The 21,661-nt window shown below is 53.5% G+C and overlaps 1 protein-coding gene across 7 annotated transcripts in view; it reads right to left on the reverse strand.

Moving 5' to 3' along the window:
• IQSEC3 (IQ motif and Sec7 domain ArfGEF 3) overlaps positions 1 to 21,661 on the reverse strand; it is a 110,047-nt gene that overhangs the window by 31,243 nt on the left and 57,143 nt on the right. For all 7 annotated transcript variants that reach the window (XR_011439917.1, XR_011439916.1, XR_011439915.1 and 4 more), the window contains 2 exons: positions 12,402 to 13,531; positions 10,209 to 10,370 (listed from right to left, as the gene is read on the reverse strand). Coding sequence is in view for 3 of the 7 variants with exons in the window: in XM_023642969.2 (XP_023498737.2) it covers positions 10,209 to 10,370; positions 12,402 to 13,531 (1,292 nt within the window). In the remaining 4 variants the exon portion in view is untranslated. The remainder of the gene's footprint in view (positions 1 to 10,208; positions 10,371 to 12,401; positions 13,532 to 21,661) is intronic.

Genomic DNA, 21,661 nt, shown 5'->3' on the forward strand with positions numbered 1-21,661 from the left:
CAGCAGGGACCAGACCCCTGACCTCCCACCTCCCCTTCTCTGATGCTTTCTTTCTCGTTTCCCTTCCTTCCTACAAACATGCATTGAGTGCCTCCTGTGTGCACTGTGCTGTGCTAGGGACCTGGTATAAGTGGCAAACAACACAAACACAGACCCTGTTCTTGGGAGAGACACGAACACCAAACACAGAGTCAGAAATAGTTATTTCATCGTAATTATGATGAGTCCTATGTAGATGAAGGACGGAGTTCCCTGAGAGGACAAAGGAGATGTACTTTATGTTGGCGCATTCGGAAAGGCGTCTGTGGGGACACGACATCTGAGCTGAGACCTGAAAGATGAGTAGGAGCTGACCAAGGGAAGGGGAGAGTCGGGGAGAGCTTTCAGGCAGAGGTGGGAAGCATATGCCAAGACCCTGTGGTCGGAAAAAGCTTTCAAGAAAGGGTGGACAAGGCTGTAACACAGAGAATAACTGGGAGAACGGAGAATGGCTGGCTATGGGCCTAGGGAGGTGGGCAGGAGCTTGATCAGTCAGAGCTCTGTGGGTCACAGGAAAGATTCTGTGGGGGACAAAAGGAGGGTATGATCAGAGGACTGATACTATCCAGTTTGTTTTAAGAAGATGTCCCTGGCTGTTGGGCAGAGAATGAATGGAAAAGGGAGGCAGGGAACAAGAATGAAGCAGGGAGCCTAGGTGGGATGCTACTGCAGAGGGCCAAGTTAGAGATGACGGGGCTTGGGCTAAGATGGAAGCAGTGGAAACAAATCAAATGGACGATCTGAGATACATCTTACAGAAGAAGGGATGGGCCTAGGTGATGGATGGCATGTGGGAAGCGAGGAAACAAGGGGCCAATGATGAGTCTCAGAGCTCTGGCATGAGCACTGGGGGCCTGGTGGTATTATTTTTTAAGAGGAGACCATGACGGGGTGGACACAGATGCTGGAGCAGAGATCGAGACTTCAGTTTCAGACACATTAAGTTTGAGATGTCTTTTCACATACTATCAAGTTTTCCCTCTACTAAATCATTCGCATTGGCACCTAAATTCTCCCTTTTCTATTTTATAAGTTAAAATCCTGCCTTGACCCTTCTTTGCTCTCTGGTCACTACTATCCCTTTTCTCTACTCCCCCTCGGAGCCAAACTTCTGAAGGCACCCCTAGCATGGTGTCTCCACTTCCTCGATCCCATTCGCTTTTCAACCCGCTCCAGCCAAGCATCTACCTCCAGGATTCCATTAAAACTTCTCTCATCATGGCCACCCCTGGCTGCCATGTTGCCAAGTCCAACGGCACCAACTTCTGTCCTCACCTTGCCAGCCTCTTGGCAGCCTTGACATGGTTAATCACCCCCTTCTCGAAACTCCCTCTCTTGCATCCACCACACCACCCTCCCCTAGGTTGACTCTTTCCTCTCTGGAGGTGCCTCTCCTCCAGCTCAGGCCTCCTCCTCCACCTGACCTCTAACTTAGGGCTGGCTGCTAGGCCCTCTTATCCCTCTTAACAACCTCTCTCTAGGTGGCCACGCCCATTCCAACGGCTCTAAATGCCGCCTGCATGCTGACAACTCTTAAGTGTTCATCTCTTGCGATGAGTTCACCTTTGTTATTTTATTATTAGTACTAACCAGTAAATTTTCCTTTTGGTTGACCTATATTGTCTATAAAAGACTGCATAAGTGAGTGAGTAACGGTGCTGCTGAGGGGAGAGGGCCCCTGGAAATGGTCAGCTCTACGCGTGGGACTGGATCTTGCCCAGCCGCTTCTGAGCTCTGCCTGTTGAGATCCTCTGGGCGTTCTGGTCCGGGCGTCAGACCCTGGCAGTATTCACATGACCACAGGTTGTGCTCACATCTCTTGCAGGGAAGTCAGGTTGCATATATTTTATGTTTTACCTAGTAGTTAAGTTTTAACTTGTTCACAGTAAATATCTGACAATGTCTGGTTTGAGGAATTCTTCAGATGAATTGTCCCCAAACCCAGCATCTCCCTCCTCCCCCAAACTGAAAACATAGGCCTGTTTATCTGGTATAATTTGCACAGATTACTCCAGTGGGTCTGAAGCACAAACATACTCATATGCAGAGACTGAGTGTTCTGAGTTCTCAGCAGCTCAGGAGGCTGTCCACCGCGATCTGGCCACCTCTGTTCTCCTCCCACCCATCACCAGGCCCTGTTGCCTCTCCATGCCTCTGGGCTCCACCCACTGCTACCCTCCCCGCAGCCACTGCTGAGGTTTAGGGCTGCATCAATTCTTGCCACCACGTGACTGCAATAGCCTCTTAACCAGCCTCCCTGCCTCCAAGCCATCTTCCAGAACAATGCTTCCAGGGCACCCATTTGGTTCTGCCACTCACTCCTCTGCTTACATTTTTTCAAGGGCTTCTTCCCACAGCCCTAGTAGGGAACCCGAGGTCCTCAGCAAAGCAGACAGGGCCTTGCTAGCTCCCCAGCTTCTCCTGCCCCTCCGGCATGCTGGCTCCACTCCCGCACCCTCACCATCAAGCCTCTACCTTTTGCACATGCTGTCCTTCCTTCCTGCCTCCCAACCCCAACCTTACAGGTCTCTGTTTATCTAGGAGTCTTCGTCGGCCTCTGCTGCACCCTGGACACGCCTTCTGTCTACCACTGCATTTGTCTCCTGGGTCATGACATTTCCCTGACTATCTCCCCCAAGCCACGCGCTCCTTCAGGACAGAGGCGGTTCTTTTAATCTCTGCATCCCTGACCTATATATGAATTCAAGAAACATTCGTAGGATGAATGAGTGAGTCACAGACCAGCTGAGTGAATGACGGGGCCTGGAGCCCCTGCTCAGCTGGGGAAGGAGCCCAGTGAAGCCCTGTCCCTCTGGAGACTCTGCACGGTGGGCCAGGATTGCTGGGCCTGCTTTGCCAAGATAATGAGGAGCTGAGCCCGAGACCTGGACACAGCCGTCAGGGAAACAAGCCCATGGATTCTACACCTGGACAGCAGGCAGTGTGGCATGCACAGGCTTCCCTCCTCCTTTGGCTGTGTATGCAGGCGTGTGAGAGATGAGAACCGGGCAAACCCACGCCGATTAGCCTGCTTCCAGCTGAACCTGCCTGGACCTGCTCAAGCGCCGCTGATGGGCAAGCAATCACGAGTGGGAGCTTCTGCTCGACGCCCCCTCTTTCCTGTGTGTTTCTGTGGGGGCTGGGGCGTGTACTTCACAGGGCTGGGTAAGTGTAAGCACAGATGTTCCCTGCACCTGTATAAACAGGGACAATATCGCATAAAGTTGCTTGTTAACACTTATCTGTGTATGGAATCAGTTTGCATTGCGGGGAAATGAAGCGTTGGACTTGACTGTGATCAAAATGAATTTCCATCATCTCAACCTTTTTTTAATGATAGCAAAACACTGTCTGGCAGACAAAGGACTTGGTTGGGAGCTGGAAATAAGTAACGACAGTAGCAGAGATCTTTAACTGGCTGGGAGAGACAGCAGGAAGGCCAAGCGCAGGCCCAGGCTGAGCAGAGGTGCGTGAGCTGCAGACCCGGGACTCCGGCTCCAGGAGGAGACTGAGCCCAGGTTTCGGGATTAGGATGGAAAATGAAACCGCCCACCGTCACGGGATGTAGGAACCCTGGTTTTATTTCTGCAGTTCTTGGCTCATACAATTGAATTAAAAATACCGCCATCCGTCAGAGAGTTATTTTTATTAGTCAGAACTTATAACATGCCCAACAAAGGTCATGGCTTTTTGGAAATGTGCAATGTGGCTAAGAAAACAGAGCAAGAGGAAGCTGATGCAGGAGGACCTGCCAGTGCTCCTGGTGACGATAAGGGGACAAAAGAAAATCTCGTTTGAGGGGGCCTCAGAAGGGATGGCTGCCAGCCACACCTTGAGGACTCAGGAACCAAAAGAACCTCGTTTAAACTACCTAAGCAAATGAGAAGTCAGTGCGGATGCCTGAGGTGATTTTCCTTCTGCTGGGCCTGGCAGCATCCCTGTTAGCCAGTGGTTCTCGAACTTGAGCGAGCATCAGAATTGCCTGGCAGGCTCATTAACACACACATCGCTGAGCCCGCCCCAGAGTTTCGGATTCAGTGGTCTTGGGTGGAGTCTGAGAGCTGACATTGCTAACAAGTTTCTAGGTGCCGTTGCTGCTGCTGTTCCGGGGACTACACTTTGAGGACCACCACTCTGTGCCAGTAACAGTGGGCAGAATGGGAAGAAGCCAGGCCTTTGACATCAGATACCCCTGGGTTTGAATCTTGTTTCCAACATTTAGCTGTTCAGTCAAGTCACTTAGTCTCTCTGTGCCTCACTTTCCCCATCTATAGAATGGAGCTAACACCTATAACATCTAATGGGCAGGTGGTTATGAGTTTCAAGAGACAATGTATGTAAGGTTCCTAGTATATGACAGAGCTTAGTAAATGATGGCCAAGGCTGAGCAGACATGCCAGATGAGTAAGTGGATTCGGAGTTCCCTCTGGCATAGGTAGTAAGACCCCTTCCTCATTGCCAATGAACTCTGCCTGAAATTACATTGTTAGATGTTTGTCTCCAGTGACCCTTTAAAATATACGCATATCAGACAGAGGAAACGGAATCTGGCTCAGCTCCCTTGAGATTTATGAATCAGTTTCTCAGCTCTGCTTTCTTCTCTGATGAGAGGGTGAGAGCACAGCAAATAAAGGTGAGTCAAGGGACGAAATAGTAGCTGGTTCTGTTCAATTTCTCAGCCACTGGCCAGGGGACCAGTCACATCTTCTCTCTGGGCTTCAGTTTCTGCCCGGGTGAAATGAGAGGGCTGGACTAGCTGACCATCCAAGGGGTCCCTCAGCACACGACTCACACCTGGGCTCTGACAGCACCAGGAAGGCATGCTGACCCCACTTCTCCTGGGGTGGAGTGCAGAGGCAGGATGGGGCAGGGGCAGGGGCTCAGGTTAGGGACCATTCTGCCTGGCTTCAGACCTCAACCACTGATCAGCTCTGTGACTGTGGGCAAGCCACCTACCCTCTCTGTTCCTCAGTTCCTTCATTTGGTACAGATTAACAGCACTCACCTACAGAGCTGCTGTGCACATGGAATGAGGTTTTGCATGTAAGGCTCTTGGAACAGTGCCTGCTGGCGCACAGTAAATGCTTGCTATATGTGAGCTGTCATTATTACAGTTCACGGCCTGCTCACTCACAGACGGCCTTCCTAAAAAACCCCAGGAGAGCATAACTCCCAGGAAGCCCCTCTAAGAAGTCCCACTTCAAAGACTGCCCAGTCTCAGCCATACTTGAGTATCACACAGGGATTGAGAGAGATAGGGCCTGAGTAATCAGGAAGGGATCAGGTGGAAGGTCTGTTCATTTTTGTGTAAAAGCCCAATACATATGCTAATGTGACCAGGCCAAGGGGAGCTCCACTCCGAATTTGTTTACCCCACGTGTGGGGTCCCAAGATCTCCACATGCAGGAGTAAGTGGGTCTTAAACACTAATGTCTCTTTACTATTAAGAAGAATCTCTTGTCCATCAATGTGGGGGAGGAGGGGCAGCAGTGGTGGAGATGGGGGGAAGGGAACTGGAGAGTGAGGGGTCAAGGCCATAAAACCCAAAGATATCACTTTTAGAAGAGACCCCCTCCTTCTATTCCTCTGGGTGGTGGCAGTGTCAAGTTTGCAGAGCAGGGGGAATAACCCCAAAGTCTTCCATCCCTGCCTGCCCCAGGCCTCCTTCCACCCTCCTCCAGACCCATGAGGCCTGCTCTGCCCTTCCTTGTGGAATTCCTCAGGAATAAGGCAACTATTCTGAAGTTACACACAGCACAGTGGGCAGGACATTCTCAGATAATATCTTCCTAGTAATGAAAGGCCAGAGCCTTCCAGCCTGTTGAGTTTGACAGACAATCTGTCTTCATTTCTGAATGTCCCCTAAGAAGAACAAATCTGTTACACTCTGGCCAACACATTTCCATGGAAATAAAATAATGAAATCTGACTAAAATGTCAAACTCTAATATCTAACAAAGAATGGAGTAGACACGGTGAGAGAAGGAAGAGCCAGGAAACTTTCTTCTGGCAGCTCAACCCAAACGCTGCCCTTGGTGTATTTCCATGGAAATGACAGACATCCATGCCCTCCACGTGCATGTGATTCACACCGGAAAAGATCACCCAGGCCAGAAGAGAGGCTGCTCAGAGCCCGCATGGAACATTCCCCCATCCGCTGGCCTTCAAACCTGCTGAAGCGAACATTTCAGAGAGGAAATAGAGCAGAGCCAAATTTCCCAGCCATGTGAAAACTGAGAGGGAGAAGCCTCCAGCCCTAAAGCATCTTAATCCTGGCTGCGTCTGGCTCCCGCTGCCGGCCCGCCACTGCCCTTTTCTCCCCAGCACCACAGAAGGCTTCCTGGAGGACGAGATGGTCCCCGAGGGAGCTCCCCTTCCTTCCCTAGCAAGCCCCAGCAAGTTCTTGTCGTCTGAGGAGTAGATTCCATCTCAGACCAGACCTGAGGTGTTGTGGCGGAGGGGGCAGGTGCTTGTAATGCCTTGTGCTTTCAAGTGGGAAAGATAATAATAGAAATGGCTACCATTTTTAAAGAACTTAGTAAGCATCAGACACTGAGTTAAGCACTTTATATGCACTTAAAAAATTAATTCATATGAGATAGGTACTATTATCCTCACTTGACAAATGAGGAAACTGAGGCTGGTTTCTCCCAAATAAAAAACCAAAATCCTTCCCAGGTAAACTCTGACATGGACACGGCCCTTTGAGCTCAGAATGCCTTCTGTCACTATTCGATAAAGCCTGGCTGAGTACATTGCTGTTGGAACATGTCTTCTAAGCACGTAGGACACAGAGGGATGGAGGGGTCAGCTTCTAAGAGTGCCGAGGACCTGATTCTGGAGGCAAATGTCACCGCACCGGTGATGCTCAGACATGGATCAGCAGCTGAGGCAGATTCTGCTCAGCCCCTCCTCCTTTCCTGTCCCCCACAGGCCCAAGGCCGGGGTTGGGAGGGCTGGGGGTCCTGCCCCTTCCCCTCCTAGAGCCTTTCAGCCTCTCCTCTTCCTGTCTGACTGCATCTTGAGCATGCTGTGGCTTAGGCTGTCTCAGTCTCCAAGGGGATGGGTGATTTATGTCCTTTTATTCAGCAAACAGCTTTGTATAGAATGGATGCGACTTGCTAAATGTCACCGGGCGGGGGCAGGGGAGCCGTGTAGAATCCCAATAAAGCCTGGAAGCCCTGGGCAAAATGGCACTAGGTGACTTTGTTATTGTGTGTTTTCTCTGGTGGGAGTGAGGAAGAGGCAGCAGCTCCTGAAAGGTTCCAGGATAGCTGCTTGAATGGCGGGAAGCGCCAGCACCCCAGCACCTGGCTCTCTGCCCCTGCCTGCCTCTCCCTGCTTCTCGCCCTTCTCCTGGCACTGTGCAGGGGACAACAGGCGGTCAGCAGACGCAGACCTGGGGAGGAGCGCTCCTCCCTGTGGAGCTGTCAGCCTGCAGGGCTGAGTGTGCCAGGGCCTCAGAGCCCAGGGCCCGCCCGGCTGCAGAGTGAAGCACGAGGGACCTGGGCTCAGTCGGGGTCAGCCCTGCACCCGACCCTCCCCAAACCCTCAACGCCAGCTGCAGCCTCCTTGGCCCCTCACCTCCCTTTCCAGGCTCCTCTGATCTCTCCCTGCTCCTCCTGTCATTTCTCCCCTTTGACACCTGGGTCTATAAGTTTCCTGAGGCCATGAGCCATCCCTATTCCTCCCTGTGCAGGCCCCCCTACCCTGATCCCACATACATACATGGGATGCCCAGCTCAGCCCCATTCCTAACACATGGGAGACACTCAATGTTTGTTGAATGAATGATGAAGGGTCATCTTGTTCCCCCATGAACTCTGGTCCCCCAGCCCTGCCCTGGAGCCTGTGGGCTGCTCTGGCAGGATGACAACGCATGGCATTGACGTTTAGGGCAAAGGATTCTGCATGATGCCAGTGTGCTACAAATGTACTAAGGAATGGGAAAGGTGGCAGATTCACAGGAGTTGGAGGGACCTTTGAGATCACACAGTCCAAGCCTCTTGCTTTATGGATGAGCCAACCCAGGCCTGGAGGAGAAGCGACTTGTCAAAGCAACATGGCATGTTGGGAGGAGAGCCAGGGTTCAGAGCTGGGCCCTCTCGCTCAGGTCCAGCCGTTTTCCTACCCCACTACACTGCCTCCTCCTCCCAAGCTGACCCGGGCCTCAGCGGCCAGCCCACTCCCCTCCCCAGCACAGGCTGGTCTCAATCTCCAGCCCGCACTCAGTCTCCCAGGGTGGAGGGCAATTAGCTTCCACTGTGCCGCTCAGCACAGCCTGGGCTGGGGAAACCACGAGTTCCCAGCACTCCAGGTCAACGTGGCCTGGCAGGTTAGAACTCCAGGCCAGGCCACACGGGGACCGTGGAAGGCAGAAGAGAACAGACAACAGACAGTCAGGGCCTATGAGTGAAGTGGTCATCCCTGCCCCAGAGCAGAGAGACAGAGCAGTGTCACCCAGGGTGGGGGGCAGCTGGGAAGAATGGAGTGGGAGGGCACAACCTCCACTCACCCTCCCAGAATGCGAAGGGACAACGGTAAAGGGAAATGCCAGAGGGTTGAGCCAGATGCAGAGGGAAACCTGCTCTTTCTCCCCTTCCTCTCATCTCCTCAGGGCGTCCCCTCAGGGCACCCCACATGGCAGGGGGCTGGTAAACAGAGAGGCGCTCAGGGGAGAGGGAGAGGAGAGGGAGGGCAAAGGAGACGAAAAGGAAACTGTGCATGTATCAGTTTACCCCCGTCTGAGAGGCACTCGGAGCATCTCAACCGCTAGCTCCAGGCGGGAGAGCAGACCACCCAAAGCCACCGAGAGTCAGAGGCAGGAACTGGGTTCTGCCGACCAAGGGCCATCCAGGGATCTCAAAGCCCTCAGAAGGGTCCAAGCCCCCGTTCTTCCGACTGTATTCATTAGACAGCTACCCTATCAGTGAATTTAGGAAGGTGACAGGCATTCCAGAGGGCAACTGGTCCACCCCTCATAATCCAGTCCCCACTCTACAGGCAAGCAGACAGGCCCAGAGAGCAGGGTTAGCACAGCACCAAGACTGCTCCATAAACAGAAACCAGACCTCTGAGCTCCCACTCCAGGGACGCTGACGACCTTTCCAGTCAGGCCTGGTGACTCCCACGCTTCCAAACCCTTGGTCAGGAGCTCCCTGGCTCTCTGTAGCAGGCCCTTGCTGCTCCAGGGACAAGTACAAAAGGGAGAGGTTCTCCCAGGACCCCTGGGAAAACACTTCTGCTAACTGTCCCCAAGGAGAAAGCGGGGAGAGAAGTAGGGGCTGCTCCCTACAGAATGGTGACTTCCCAGAAGGAAGTGAGCTCAGGGGGCCTCGTGGAAGAGACGAGCAACAGGGGAGTGGCAGGGGCCTGGAGCAGACTGCCAGGGCCCCACGGCCTCTTGGCCAGGGGAGGAGCGGCTCCAAGGCCCTGCTGTCAGCCCGGAGGAGAGCCGCCCCCTGCCCCACCAGTAGGAAGGGGCTCTCTCCAGTCCACCCTGACAAAGTCCAGCACCAGCAAATGCAGCCCCCTCATCCTCCACTCCTATCTATCGGACTTTAAAACATTCTTCTCTGATTGTTGTGATTTTGGCGGTCAATCTATCTTTATGGAATCATAATATTTTCTTGCTTTAACACCTGTCAGCCTAACCTTTTTTCGGCCTCACATTTGCTTCTACCATATGTAAAGAAGCTTGTGTGGGGAGCAGGCAGACCTGCAGGGGGACGGACTGGTGGCAGAGGGAGGGTGGGCTGAGGGCCGAGACGGCCCTAGCCGGACACAGCCCCCTTTTTCCAGGCTCGTTCCCTTGCCCGGAGAGTGGCAGAGGGAGGCCTTTCTGTCTCCTTCGACCATTTCTGCACCTCTGGTGGCTCCAAAGGAGCCCGGCGCAGAGCGCGCTCCTCGAACGAGTGACTTTGGAGAAGAAACAGAGGCCGGTCAAGACGCGGTGATTGGCTAAAGGCCACGTGGGCCTGGCTCTGGGCCAATCAGGAAGCTGCTGGCGCTCGAGCAAGGGTTTCTGGGAAATGGCCAATACGTCAGGGGCCTCGAGCCCTGCCCTGGCTGCTGCTTCTGCTGAGGTCCCGGGACCCTGAGGAGCCCCTGGGCAGGTGTGCGGGGAAGGAGGGAGGGAGGGAGCCAGTGGGGGGGGGGAGGGCACTCACTCCAGCACGTCGCGGTTGAACTGCTTCTTGCTGTTGCCCAGGAACTCTCCGATCATCTGCCGGCTGAGGCCCTTACGCTGGAGCAGGAAGTGGGCCACTCCGATGGGGGTGTCAGGGATGAAGCCGCGCGAGATCAGGAACTGGATGCCCTTGTCCGGGTTTCTGGAGGTGGGGCGGCAGGAGGAGGGGAGAGTGGGCCAAGGCTATCCGCGACTTCTTTGCTCCCTTTCTTCCAGCCAATGGAACCCATAAAAGTGCCTGGAGGTCTTTGTAAAGACTTTCCAGGAAATGGCAGGATTCCTTCTGCTGCAGAGGGGCTCCCCATTGGAAGCGCCTCTCACCAGAGCCTCACTCTCCTGAATCTCCCCACATGGGAGTGAAGAGAGTGAGCAGTGGAAGCGGGAAGGTGGGCTCCGGCCAAGCAAAGTGAATTCCAGAGCAGGTGGGGAGGTGTGTCTTCCCTCTTCCCGCCTCACTCCCACTGGACCTTACCCTGAGGTCCCCAGGCCAGCCAAGAAGGCCCTTCCTCCTTGCCTGTATCCTGTTATCTATACGCACCCCAGAATCTGGAGAGAGGGTGAAACTGGGACACAGAGGTGAGATTTCCACCACACCCCCTCTTCCTTGTCAATGGTGGACACAAGAATCCTGCTTGCCAGCATTTCCTTCTCAGGCTTGAATCTTTGTGTGTGGGTGTGGCTGTCGCATGGGTGCTGTGTCCTAAGGCTAATGTGCCTGCAGTGTGGTCTGAGAATCCAGGCTGCTCCCTGAACTGTTTCTTACTGTCCAGGAGGAGCTAAGTACAGAAATAGAAGGTAAGTATTTAGAATCTTTTATAGCATTTTGACATTTTCAGGACAACTAAGCATGTGATTGTTTTTCTAGCAATTCAGTTGTATGGTGTTTTACAAAAGTAGCAGCCCACAGCGTGTTGGGTAAAAACCCAAGCTGGTCCTTCACTACAGATAGTTTAAGAACCACCGTCTTGGGGGCTCCGAGTATCTGTGTGAGCATTTGTGTGCATGTCGAAGTGATGCCTGGATGTGTCAGGGTAGGGGCTGTGCTCACCAGGGTGGCAGCCTGATGTAGAAGAAAGAGCAATGGCCTGGGAGTCAGATCTAGCTTCACCTAAGTCTGGCACCTGCTAGCTGTTTCAGTGTAAGCAACTCACCCTCCTGGTGTGAGCCTATTTCCTCTTCTGTAGAACGGCATAATAATGCTGTCTCTAGATACTGCTGGGAAGATTGCAGATGCTTTATGAACAGTAGCTATGCTAGAATATAAGCTTCTTGAGGCCAGGGAATGTGTCTTACTCATCTTTATGGTCACAGGTGCCTCCCACTCAATAAACAACAGCTGAATGAATAAATGACAGTACCCTTGGGCGGGAGGGAGGGATGTTGTGTTTCCTGGCTCAGGGCTCTGAAGGAAAGGGTGAGTGGAGGGTGGAGATGAGTGCCTCATCTACTTGAGACTTCCCCCGGAGGGGCAGGTGTGTTTCCTCTGCTTGCCACCAGCTGTATACATTCTGGTTGCAAGGAAAGGTCTGGCTGGGGGCTCTGGCTGGGAGCTCGGAGCCATGGCAGTGCTCCTTTCTCTCCTTCCCTTCCCCTGTTCTCTTTCTACTCCACCTCCACTTGCTCCACACTCTCCTCCTTGTCACCGTCCCGGGTTCATCCTGCCCTCTCCTGCTTTCTACTTGTATTCCTTACACTCTCTGCTCCCCCTCCCCCACCCCAGGCCCTCATTTCCCTTTCTTCATTTTCTCCCTCACTCACTGTCTCCTCTCTCCTCTTCATCAACCCCATGAGATTGCTGTTTCCCTCATGTCATATCCCACCTGAATGATTTCTGCTCAATCCTCATACTACCTGTACTATTATTTACTTAATACTGTATTTTCTTGTAAATTTTCTCACTTTTCAAACCTAGATTCATCTTAAGCAGCAATAGTGGTGAAAGCATGGATTTGAAGTGTTATTTGGTCCCTAAACCTTCTTTAAATAAACGGTTACAACTGAAACGTGTATTCGTACACAGTATCTCAAGGAGCAGGCGCACCGGGAGGACACTGGGATCACGTGGCCAATTCCCTGGCACCGCGCTCACCTGTAACTGCGAGTCCCCCCTCTTCTTCCCTTCCCCCGGGGGCCTCCCCAGGACTCCGTGGAGCTCTGGAGCCAGGACACTTACATATTGAAGAGGTTGAGGCCGATGCGGTAGAGCCGCTTGCGCAGCGTGTCGGTGGAGAGCGTGGGCGACTTGCAGCTGGCCGGGTTCTCGCAGTGGTAGCGCGGCAGGCTCAGGATCATGGCCTGCAGGGCTTCCTTGGAGGCCGAGGCTGACACTTCCGAGCCCGACTTGGCGGACTTGGTGGACGTGCTGCTGCTGCTCAGCTGCTCTAAATGGTCGCCGGCCTCAGCCTCGGCCGCTTTCCCCGCCTCCCCTGCCTCCTCTTCCTCCTCGGCCTCCTCTGCCTCCGCGGCCTCGGGCGCCGCCTCCTCCACCACCACCTCTGCCGGCCCAGGTCGGTTGGCTCGCAGGACCCCGTCAGCTCCGGCCTCTGCGCACGTGTTCTCGGCGGACGCGTCCCCCTCCCCCGCGGTGGTGGCCCCCGGGGCCTCCTGTCCCCGGGCATCGCCTGGCTCGGCTTTGCCGCTGGTGGACTCTGCTGGGGTCTGGGCCGTCTGGGCGCCCAGACAGTTGGCCACCGACAGAGCCGTGGAGGAGGAGACAGAGATGTTCTGGTTGGCGATCTGCACGGTGACATCTCGGAAAGCCATCATGAGGGTGCTGCTGTGGCCCTGGGGCAGGCCGGCGGCCTCGGTGGCCTCTTCCCCGGGCCCCGGGTGGGCACTGTCGGTCTCCCGCAGCTCCTCCAGGCCTGGAGGCCCGGCGCCCGCGTGCAGGGCCTGGTGGATCTGGTAAGCGCCGCTCTCCTGCAGGGAGCACATGGTTTTGAGGCTCCAGGTGCTGAGGGCGTCGTCGATGGACTTGGCCAGGGACTGCACCTGCTCGGTGAAGGAGTCCTCCAGCTCGGTGAGCGTGCCCGCGAAGGTGGGCGGCAGGGAGGGCGAGCGCACCAGCGGCAGCCCCATGAGGCCGTAGCCCTCCATGAGCGCCTTCTCGGCCGCCAGGCTCTCGGCCGTGGGCGCCCGCACCTTGCGCAGGGAGATCCGCCGCGGCAGGCGGCTCTCCAGCAGCGAGTTGCGGATCTTCTCGAAGTTCTTGCTGAGCTGGTACTGGCGGAAGGCGGTTTGGATGGTGCAAGCGGCGCGCCGGGACACCAGGTGGCCTCCGTACTTGTGTTCTAGCATTTCAATCTGCAAGGAGGACGGAGAGGAGGAAGCGCGGTTACGGAAGGCGTGCTATACAGCTCCTCCGAAAGGCGAAAGGCGGTGCTGGTGGCTGCCCGGCAGCGCCGAGGAACGCACAGCTGGGGGTTGGGGGGCACTGAGGGGCTCGAGTCGAACACTCCTAGCCTGTCAAGGCCTGAGATACCAGGTCCTTGGCAAGACCCCCAGAGGTGTGGGGTGTGGGATGTGGGATGTGGGATTGGATTGCGGGCTTGGTAAGGCCTCAGGGCAGGGGAGACAGGTGCTGCTGATGGTGGTCAGATATTGCTGCTGTGGGGGCGACTTTAGAATGTTCGTATCAGAGACGCATACGGACGTAGTTACGGATGAAATGCGCGATATCTTGAATTTGTATTGAAATACTCTGTCAAAAAAAGTGGAGGGGTTGTATGAAACAATATTGATAAAATAGTTGGATGGGTGGAAACGACTATTGGTGGTGAACACGTCGCAGCTTACTACAGAAACTGAAATATAATAATGTACACTTGAAATTTACATAATGTTATAAGCCAATGGGACCTCAATAAAATAATTTTTAAAAAATAGTTGGAGCTGGGTGATGGTTATATGGGACTTTATTACACTATTCTTTCTACTGTCGTGTACATTTAAAAATGATAAAAAATGCTTAAGAAGTTGTTGCTATTCCGTTCACCTGTGTTGCCTCTCAGCATTCGTGTCACTGCTTTGGGGTAGTTCCCGGGGGCTTTATCATCTCTGTGTTCCCGGTACCCAGCCCAGGGGCTGGCACAGGGTAGGTGCTCAATAAATGTGAATTTAATAAAAAGGTGGATGGGTGATGGATGGCTGTGTCAAGAGCAGGAGCCCCTCTAGGCTGCCATGCTCCACAATTCGAGTGCCCTCTGTTCTCAACAATGGGAGCTGTACAACCAGGGCAGGGCTTGGGGGGCTGGCTGGGGCGGGGGACGGGAGGGCATGTTACCTCATCTGGGCGGGTCTGAACTCAGGATGTGGTGCCAGTTTGTCTTCAAGGCCCTTACTCACCTCCTCTCAGTCTGTCTCCCTGTCTGTGGTCTTTTCTCCTCTTTGGGTTGCTGTGCTCTCACTTTTTCTCCCTTATCAATACCTCTCAGGAAAGGACTAGAAAGACATTCTCCCTGAGGTGTGGTGTGAATAACCAATAACATTTCACAATGCCCCTTCCTGGAGGTTTTTGTATTTAGATAACAGATGAGGCCTATGGTAAGGGGATGGACATAGCGGTAGCGCTGTGGGCTCCAATCGTCCTCAGGGAAGTTTGGGAAATGAGGAAGTGTTCCTGGGCCCTGAAATTGTGTCCTGTTCACAGCCATACTCTGCACTGACATACAGTGTCATTCCTGAACTAAGAATCAGGATGGCTGGGCTGAGATGAACAATTTGAGCCAAGAACAACATCATTGCTCATGTTCCCCCGGGGTCATGAGTGGGGAGGGGTACAGATGGGCCCAATTTCATTCTCCAACACAGGGAACCTCCACTCTGCTCCCTGCTCCACCCTACCCACCAGGGACCACAGCTGGAGTGGCTGCCTCCCCACAACCCCAGCAATGCCCTCTGCTCCCTCCCTGTGGGTGCCCCACAGCTGGACCAGCAGAGGTACCCTCCTAGCCCAGGAGATGGCACAGATACAATCCGCATCCCCAGGGACAGTCCCAGGTAAAATGGGATGTCCTCAATCTTGTCTTCAGCTCTCTTAGTCTTGCCTTTCAGCGCCCTTCCCCATCCTCAAAGCTAGTGCTTTCTCTCCCCACATCCAACCCTCCTCTCCAAAGATAGTTGGGGAACTTATTCATATTAAAGTTTGAATGGCCAAAAAGGCTTCCTATGTGACTCCTTCCAGAATATTTTCATTTCACAAGGTACAAGGCCTTAAGCAGAAGGCAGGAAGTTCTCCTGGTCCCCATGATCCTCATACCATAGGCCTTCAGGCTGCTTTCAAGAATCATACCAAGTGTATTTGTTATTTACTGCTGCAGAACAAATTACCACAAATTTAGCGGCTTAGAAGAACCCGCATGTGTTTCCTCACAGTTCTACAGGTCAGCAGCCTGGGCATATCTCAACTGGGTTCTCTCCTCAGGATCTCACCAGGCTGAAATCGGGGTGTCAGTCTCATGTGAAGGCTCAGGGTCTTCTTCCAAGCTCACTGTTGTTGGCAGAATTCAGCTCCTTGAGATTATAAGACTGGGGACCTCAGTTACCAGACCCTCGGCCAGATGGCATCTTCACAACGTGGTTATTTGTCCCTTCAAGACTGACAGGAGAGCGTCTCTCTGATGCTTCACCTTCTTTTAAAGGGTTCACCTGATTAGTTCAGGCCCCCAGGCTGGTTGCCCTTTTGCTTGATGCAGCATTGACTGATTGGTGACCTAATCATAGGAGCAATGTCCCCTCTAGTCTCTAGTCCCGCCCACATCTGGAGGTGGGGGGATCTTGCAGTGTGCACACACAAAGGGGCAGGCATCTTGGGAGCCCTCTGAGAGTTCTGCCTGCCACACCATTTGGACATTTGCCTACGGGGTCTCTATCCAGATACACCCTCGTGTACCCAGGAGCTCCGGAGAAACAGATGTCTACCCCTGAGGCATTCTGTTCCTGCTTTTGCAGAAGTCACCCCAGAAGGGATAGGGCACTGTAGCTCCACTGGTTCTCCCTGCGGGACTCCGGCAGGTTCCCTGAGGCCGGAATGGAGATTGGCCTTGGCTCAGGCGGGAAAGTCCTCAACAGGAAGTGTAGAGTGAGGGGAACTGACCACTTCACTGCCTCCTTCTCTCTCCATTTCTATCTCCCTTTTACCCCTCCCCAGCCACCATGAGAAACTGACACTGCGCAGGAATTCACATCTCCTTCCTACCTGGCCTATTTATACTTATAGGGAAATCCTGGGCCCAAGAGCATTCTTTATAGGTTATGAGATGCTTTCGGCAACAGAGGGAAGGTATGAAATCCCACTGCCTGAGATGTCTCCAAAACGATAAAGAGGTCCATCCCCCTGGCATAGTATCATCCTGTTTGGAGGCAGAAGGCTGGCTAAGACAACCCAAGGAGACCTCTTCTACCAGCCCACATCCTTGCTTCACCCAAGCAGAGAAGAAAGCCAGCTTTTAAATTCTTAAATCTGTTCCATCAAGTCCTCCACTGGAAGGTAAGCCCCACGAAGCAGAGACTTTGCCTGACATGTTCACTGCTTTATCCCCGGTGCTTGGAGAGTGCACAGCACAGAGTAGGCCTTCAAGGAATACTTATTAGATAAAGAACTACTTCCAAAGTTACCTTTGTGACTCTTAAAGACCTTCCTAATCTCACCTGTAATTTTCCTCTCCTGGAGCTGATGATCTTACCCTCTCTTGCCTCCTTTGTAAGTTCCCTTCATCCTCTAGTCTCTCTTTTACTTGCGTTTCCAACCTCCATGCCAACATTGGCCCCTTTCCACAGCCTACAGGCCCTCTCAGATCTCCCCAGGCCGAGACACAACTCTGCTTGGCTTCCCTGCTCTGGCCCACTAGCCCAATCTCTTTCTGTTCCCACCAAACTTCTTGGAGGACTCGTCTACACCCTCTGCCTCACTCCATGAGCAAACACCCACCTGCCAATCCACCCCCGCAGGCCCTGACCCCTCACAGTCTGCCTCTCCTACCAGTCTTCTAAAATGACTCTCAGGAAGGTCACCAATGACCCTTAATCACTACATCCAATGGCCCATCCTCAAGCTTGCCCCTCCTTCCTTTCTACAGCTCTTGACATCTTTATCACCTTGAAACTCTGTTCTCAGCTCTCATGGCCCAGTCTATCTTGGTTTTCCTGTCTCCACGCAGCTCTTTAATCCTATATTCTCACCAGAAAATCCCCAAGTATGCTAGTTACAAGTCATACACGTGACAACTTCCATTCCCCAGACACATTCATGTTATTTTCCCAAGCACTTCTGGACATCATCCACGACTTCCATGTTGGAAGTCATTAGAGCAGCCCCTGGTAGCTGATAATTAACAACTAATTGAGAGGGTACCTATGTCAGGCAGAGCCTTTGTGGCAACTCTAAAGATGTTCCACAGGCTAATAGCTTCTTCCTTCTTGTCTGAGAACCTTGTCACTGTCATAATTCACTCTAATGGGTTGATGAGCAATCCATAGGGGAAATACCCAGTCCTAAATCTACCTCCTTCCCGCTGGTTGATCTTGGACAAGTTTCTAAACATCTCTGACTCTCAGTTTTCTTATCTGTCAAATGAGGCTAATCCTGCTGATGCTGTAGCTTGTTGCGAGGATTAAACTATTTCATATAGCACCTGGCACATAGTAGGTGTCCAGTAAGTGGTAGCTATTTGAGGACATGATGACTCCGTGAATGACTGTCAAATCTCCATTCCTGGCCTTGATTCTGGACCTGCATTTCCCACAGCCTGTGGGTCCCTCTGTCTGTCTATACAAAGCCGTTTTCTTTCCCCACCTCACTCAAACCAGCGTTTAATGACTTCCTTATTTGCCTAACAGGACCTTGGCTGTGATGCCATCCAGCCTGGGAACCCTGCATTTGTCCTTGGGTCCTCCTTTGCCCCATCCTCTGCATTTGTCAGCCTCAAAGTCCTATAGCCACCCCGCCCCCCCACCTCCACTCCCTGCATACCTTTTGCTATCACCATGACCGTTCCACCAGACTGTCAGCACGCGGGGCTCTCTTTTGCTCCCCACTTGGACCACTCCGGCAGGCTCCTCACCGCCTCTCTGCTTCCTTCTCACCCCTGCCATCCACCTTTACTATAGTACCCTGATCTGGTCAGTGCTTCCCAAGAGCAGATGTGTTTACAGGCCGTTTGTTGCTGGAGGCCATTGCCCAAAAGAAGTATAAATGCTTCCTCCTGGCATTCTGATGCTGAGCAATCTGGCCCGGCCCACCTCCCAGCCTCTACTGCAGCACAGAGTCCATGTAACACCACAGAAGCCTTTCCAATCCGCCAACCAGACGGGTCTCCCCACCTTGGGCCCCCAGAGAGAATGTTGTTTCATACTTCTCTTTGACATTCAGTTTTCTCCACAAATCTCTATGATATTTATCTAACCCATCCTTCCCTCCCCTGCTGCTCTCCCAGACTCCAACAGGGCACAAGATATGTCTCAGTCATCATCTGGTTCATGCAGAGCACCCAGCACAGAGCCTGGCACCGAGCACCTGCTCACGAAGGTACTGGAATTCAGTTGGATCTTCAGCATTTTTCCAATTCATTTAACACAATCATCTCCCATTTATTCCAGCCTTGTGCCTGCAGCACCCAGAGCCTGCAATATCCCCAACTGCATCCTTTGCAGCCCACCCTCAATGCTCTATCAGCACCCACAGACTGTCCCTCACAGGCAGGGTAGTATTATCTGTCTCTGCATCCCTGGTGCCCAGCGCTGAGCCAGATCCATGGCTGGGGCTTAATAAATGTTTGCCGACATGAACTAAATGGAACTCTCTTATGCCCCAGGGGAAATAAAAATCCAGACTCTCCCCAGACCTGGGCTTGAAGTCAAATGCTGCCTCTCTCCCTCTGCCGTGCATTCCCCTTCCCCCACTCTCAGAGGGCCCCAGGTCAGCTCCATCCACCCCAGCCAGGCCCTCCCATCCACCCTAACCCTGTTCTTAACCAGGACGAGGTCAGAGAGCTGAGAGAGATGGATGTGGGAGGGGACGATGGCCCCTGGGAGTGAGGGGTCTCTGGGCCCAGTGGCCAAGGAGCAGCTCTGCTCACTTCTCTCTAAACCCCATGAATCATGGGTAATTGCGGCCTCGCCTCCTCCCAAGAGAGCAATCTCTCAGCTTCTGCCAGAAGAAGCAGTGGAGGGGGCTGAGGGGACTCTGTCTCTCTAATGAGCCTCTCAGTGTTAATTAGAACATGCTCCCTCTTTTCAGGTTGCTGCAGCGGCTGAACCTGATGAGGGCTGCTGAGAGACAGCCGCCAAGTCGGGGGAGGGGGGGGAAGAGCGGCTGGCTGTGGGGCCACAGTGCTGAGGAACCTGGGGGAGTTGGCCCGGGGGGGCTTTCAAATGTAAGCAAGGATTTCCTCTGATCCAAGATTTCTCAACTGAGCACATTAAAGCATTACATGGTGTCAGCCTGCAGAACTGGGCAAGGGAAACCTCACGTGAGGCTGAGGAGCAGAGTCTGGGGAAGGGTGAGGAGCTTTGGAGATGCTGGGGGGCCCACAGGAGAGGTCAGCCTGCACTGGGCAGGGCTGTGACGCCTGTGTCTTCTCTGTGCGCCCACCTCCATGCCCACTGTCCAAAATACAGAAAGCGCTCAAGATAGCAGGGCACTGAGGCCTTGGGAACCTCTCCTGAGTACAGCCAGGTAGCCGACAGGATACTACAGCTCGGCTCCTCCTCTGTCACAGAGACTGCCTCAGGTCGAGCTGCTCCAGGAAGCCTGCTTCGAACCCCAGGTTGGGCTGCTTGCCCTCTCCAGGGCCCCCATAGTGCCCTGTGCACTGCTTCCATGGAGAAGGTGCTGGGTTAAAATCATGGGCTTTGGGTCCAAGTCTTGGCTGCACCGGGGATGCATACCTAGGAATGTGTCCTTGGGTAAGTTCTTAATATCATTAAGTCTGTTTTCTCATTCCTAAAATGGGGATAGCAACAGTACCTCTCTCACAGAGAATCATGCAGATCTGGGGAGACGATGCGTGCACAGTGCTTAGCATTGTGCCCAACACTCAGTTAATGCTGCTGGTGCTCACTAGTGCTGGGTAGCTGTCAGCGCCCACTGCTGGAATGTGAGCTCCCTGAGGACCGGGGCTGTGTCCTGCATCGTGGTGTCCCCCGGCCTTGCACAGGGCCAGGACAGAGCAGCTGTGCAATACTGCCCCCTGAGCTGAAAGCAGCTGAGCAGACGGTCAGCCCCTGCTGTGACTTGCCTTCGCCACCATTGCCACCATCGTCTGTCGGCTGGCCCTCTGCTGCCCTCCCCGTCTGTGGTACAAATCTCACTCTCGGAGTGGGAAGAAGCCTTGGATACACTCCTGTACAACCTCTCATTTCACAAATGAGGAAACCGAAGCCCAGAGGGTTGAAAACATAGCCGCCACTTCTCCCCTTGAGAGGCACCCCACGGTGAGGCTGGACTCTGAGGCTTTGGGTATGGGAGAAACGTGGGGAAGGGGCTGCTCTCCAGAAGGGAACATGGTTTCCACCCAGGACCCTGACTTGGGGAGCAGGACCTGGATGCTACTGACTGCAGCTCCATGTTCCCCGGCGTGGACAGCACAGAGAGCTTTGCAATTTGGACATCCCAGCTGGGCTCCAATGGGCTGCTCCCCCACCGTGACAGAGAACAGGATACAAACTGCCTGGAGAACCTGCATAAATCACTCCTGGAAATGACTAGGAAATCACTCCCGTGCCCTCTATATCCTTGCCACAGACGCTTCCCTAAAGGGCCCCCCAAGGGGATCTGCATGTTCCCTCCCTGTTCCCCAAGGCTGTAGCCTCAAGGATCACTGTGAGGTGAAGTGAGAGAGTTGAGGGCAGAGGGAGCTGAGGATGAGAGAAGCTGTCAGGAGGACCTGCTCTCTGTGCGACTATGGGCAGGGGCTGAGGAAGGAGCCAGCAGGTGCATGGGGCCGGGGAGAACAGGGAAGCCTGGGCGGGCCTGACTCATTCATTCGTTCATTTGTTTGTTCTTTCGTTCATGTGTTCCTCCGATATCGAGCATTCCTAGGCACCAGAGACTGTGCTGGGTGCAAGAAAACAATGGTGGGCAGGAGCAGAGCAGCACCCAGTGCACAGTACCATGGAGTACTTTGCTCCTCACACAGACTTTGAAGTGAATGGCACCCCTGGAGGCTGCACAACCTGCTCGACTCTGTGGCAGCCCTGGGAACAACATGGTCCTGCCCGTGTGAGTGGGACCACCACCAGAATGGCACAGAGTCAGCCATAGGGCACTCAGTGAAAGCACACAGCCAGGTTCGGGGATACCTGAGTGTGAGGAGAGATCACCCAGGCAAAGCATGATTGGGGGACTTGTGGGAGAATTCCCAAAAGAGGAAATAAAATATGTGAAGGCCCAGAGGCAATGGACGGCATGGAGATTTGGGGAAAGGCAAATAGGAA

The sequence above is a fragment of the Equus caballus genome, chromosome 6, assembly GCF_041296265.1.
Source record: "Equus caballus isolate H_3958 breed thoroughbred chromosome 6, TB-T2T, whole genome shotgun sequence".
Lineage (NCBI taxonomy): Eukaryota > Metazoa > Chordata > Mammalia > Perissodactyla > Equidae > Equus > Equus caballus.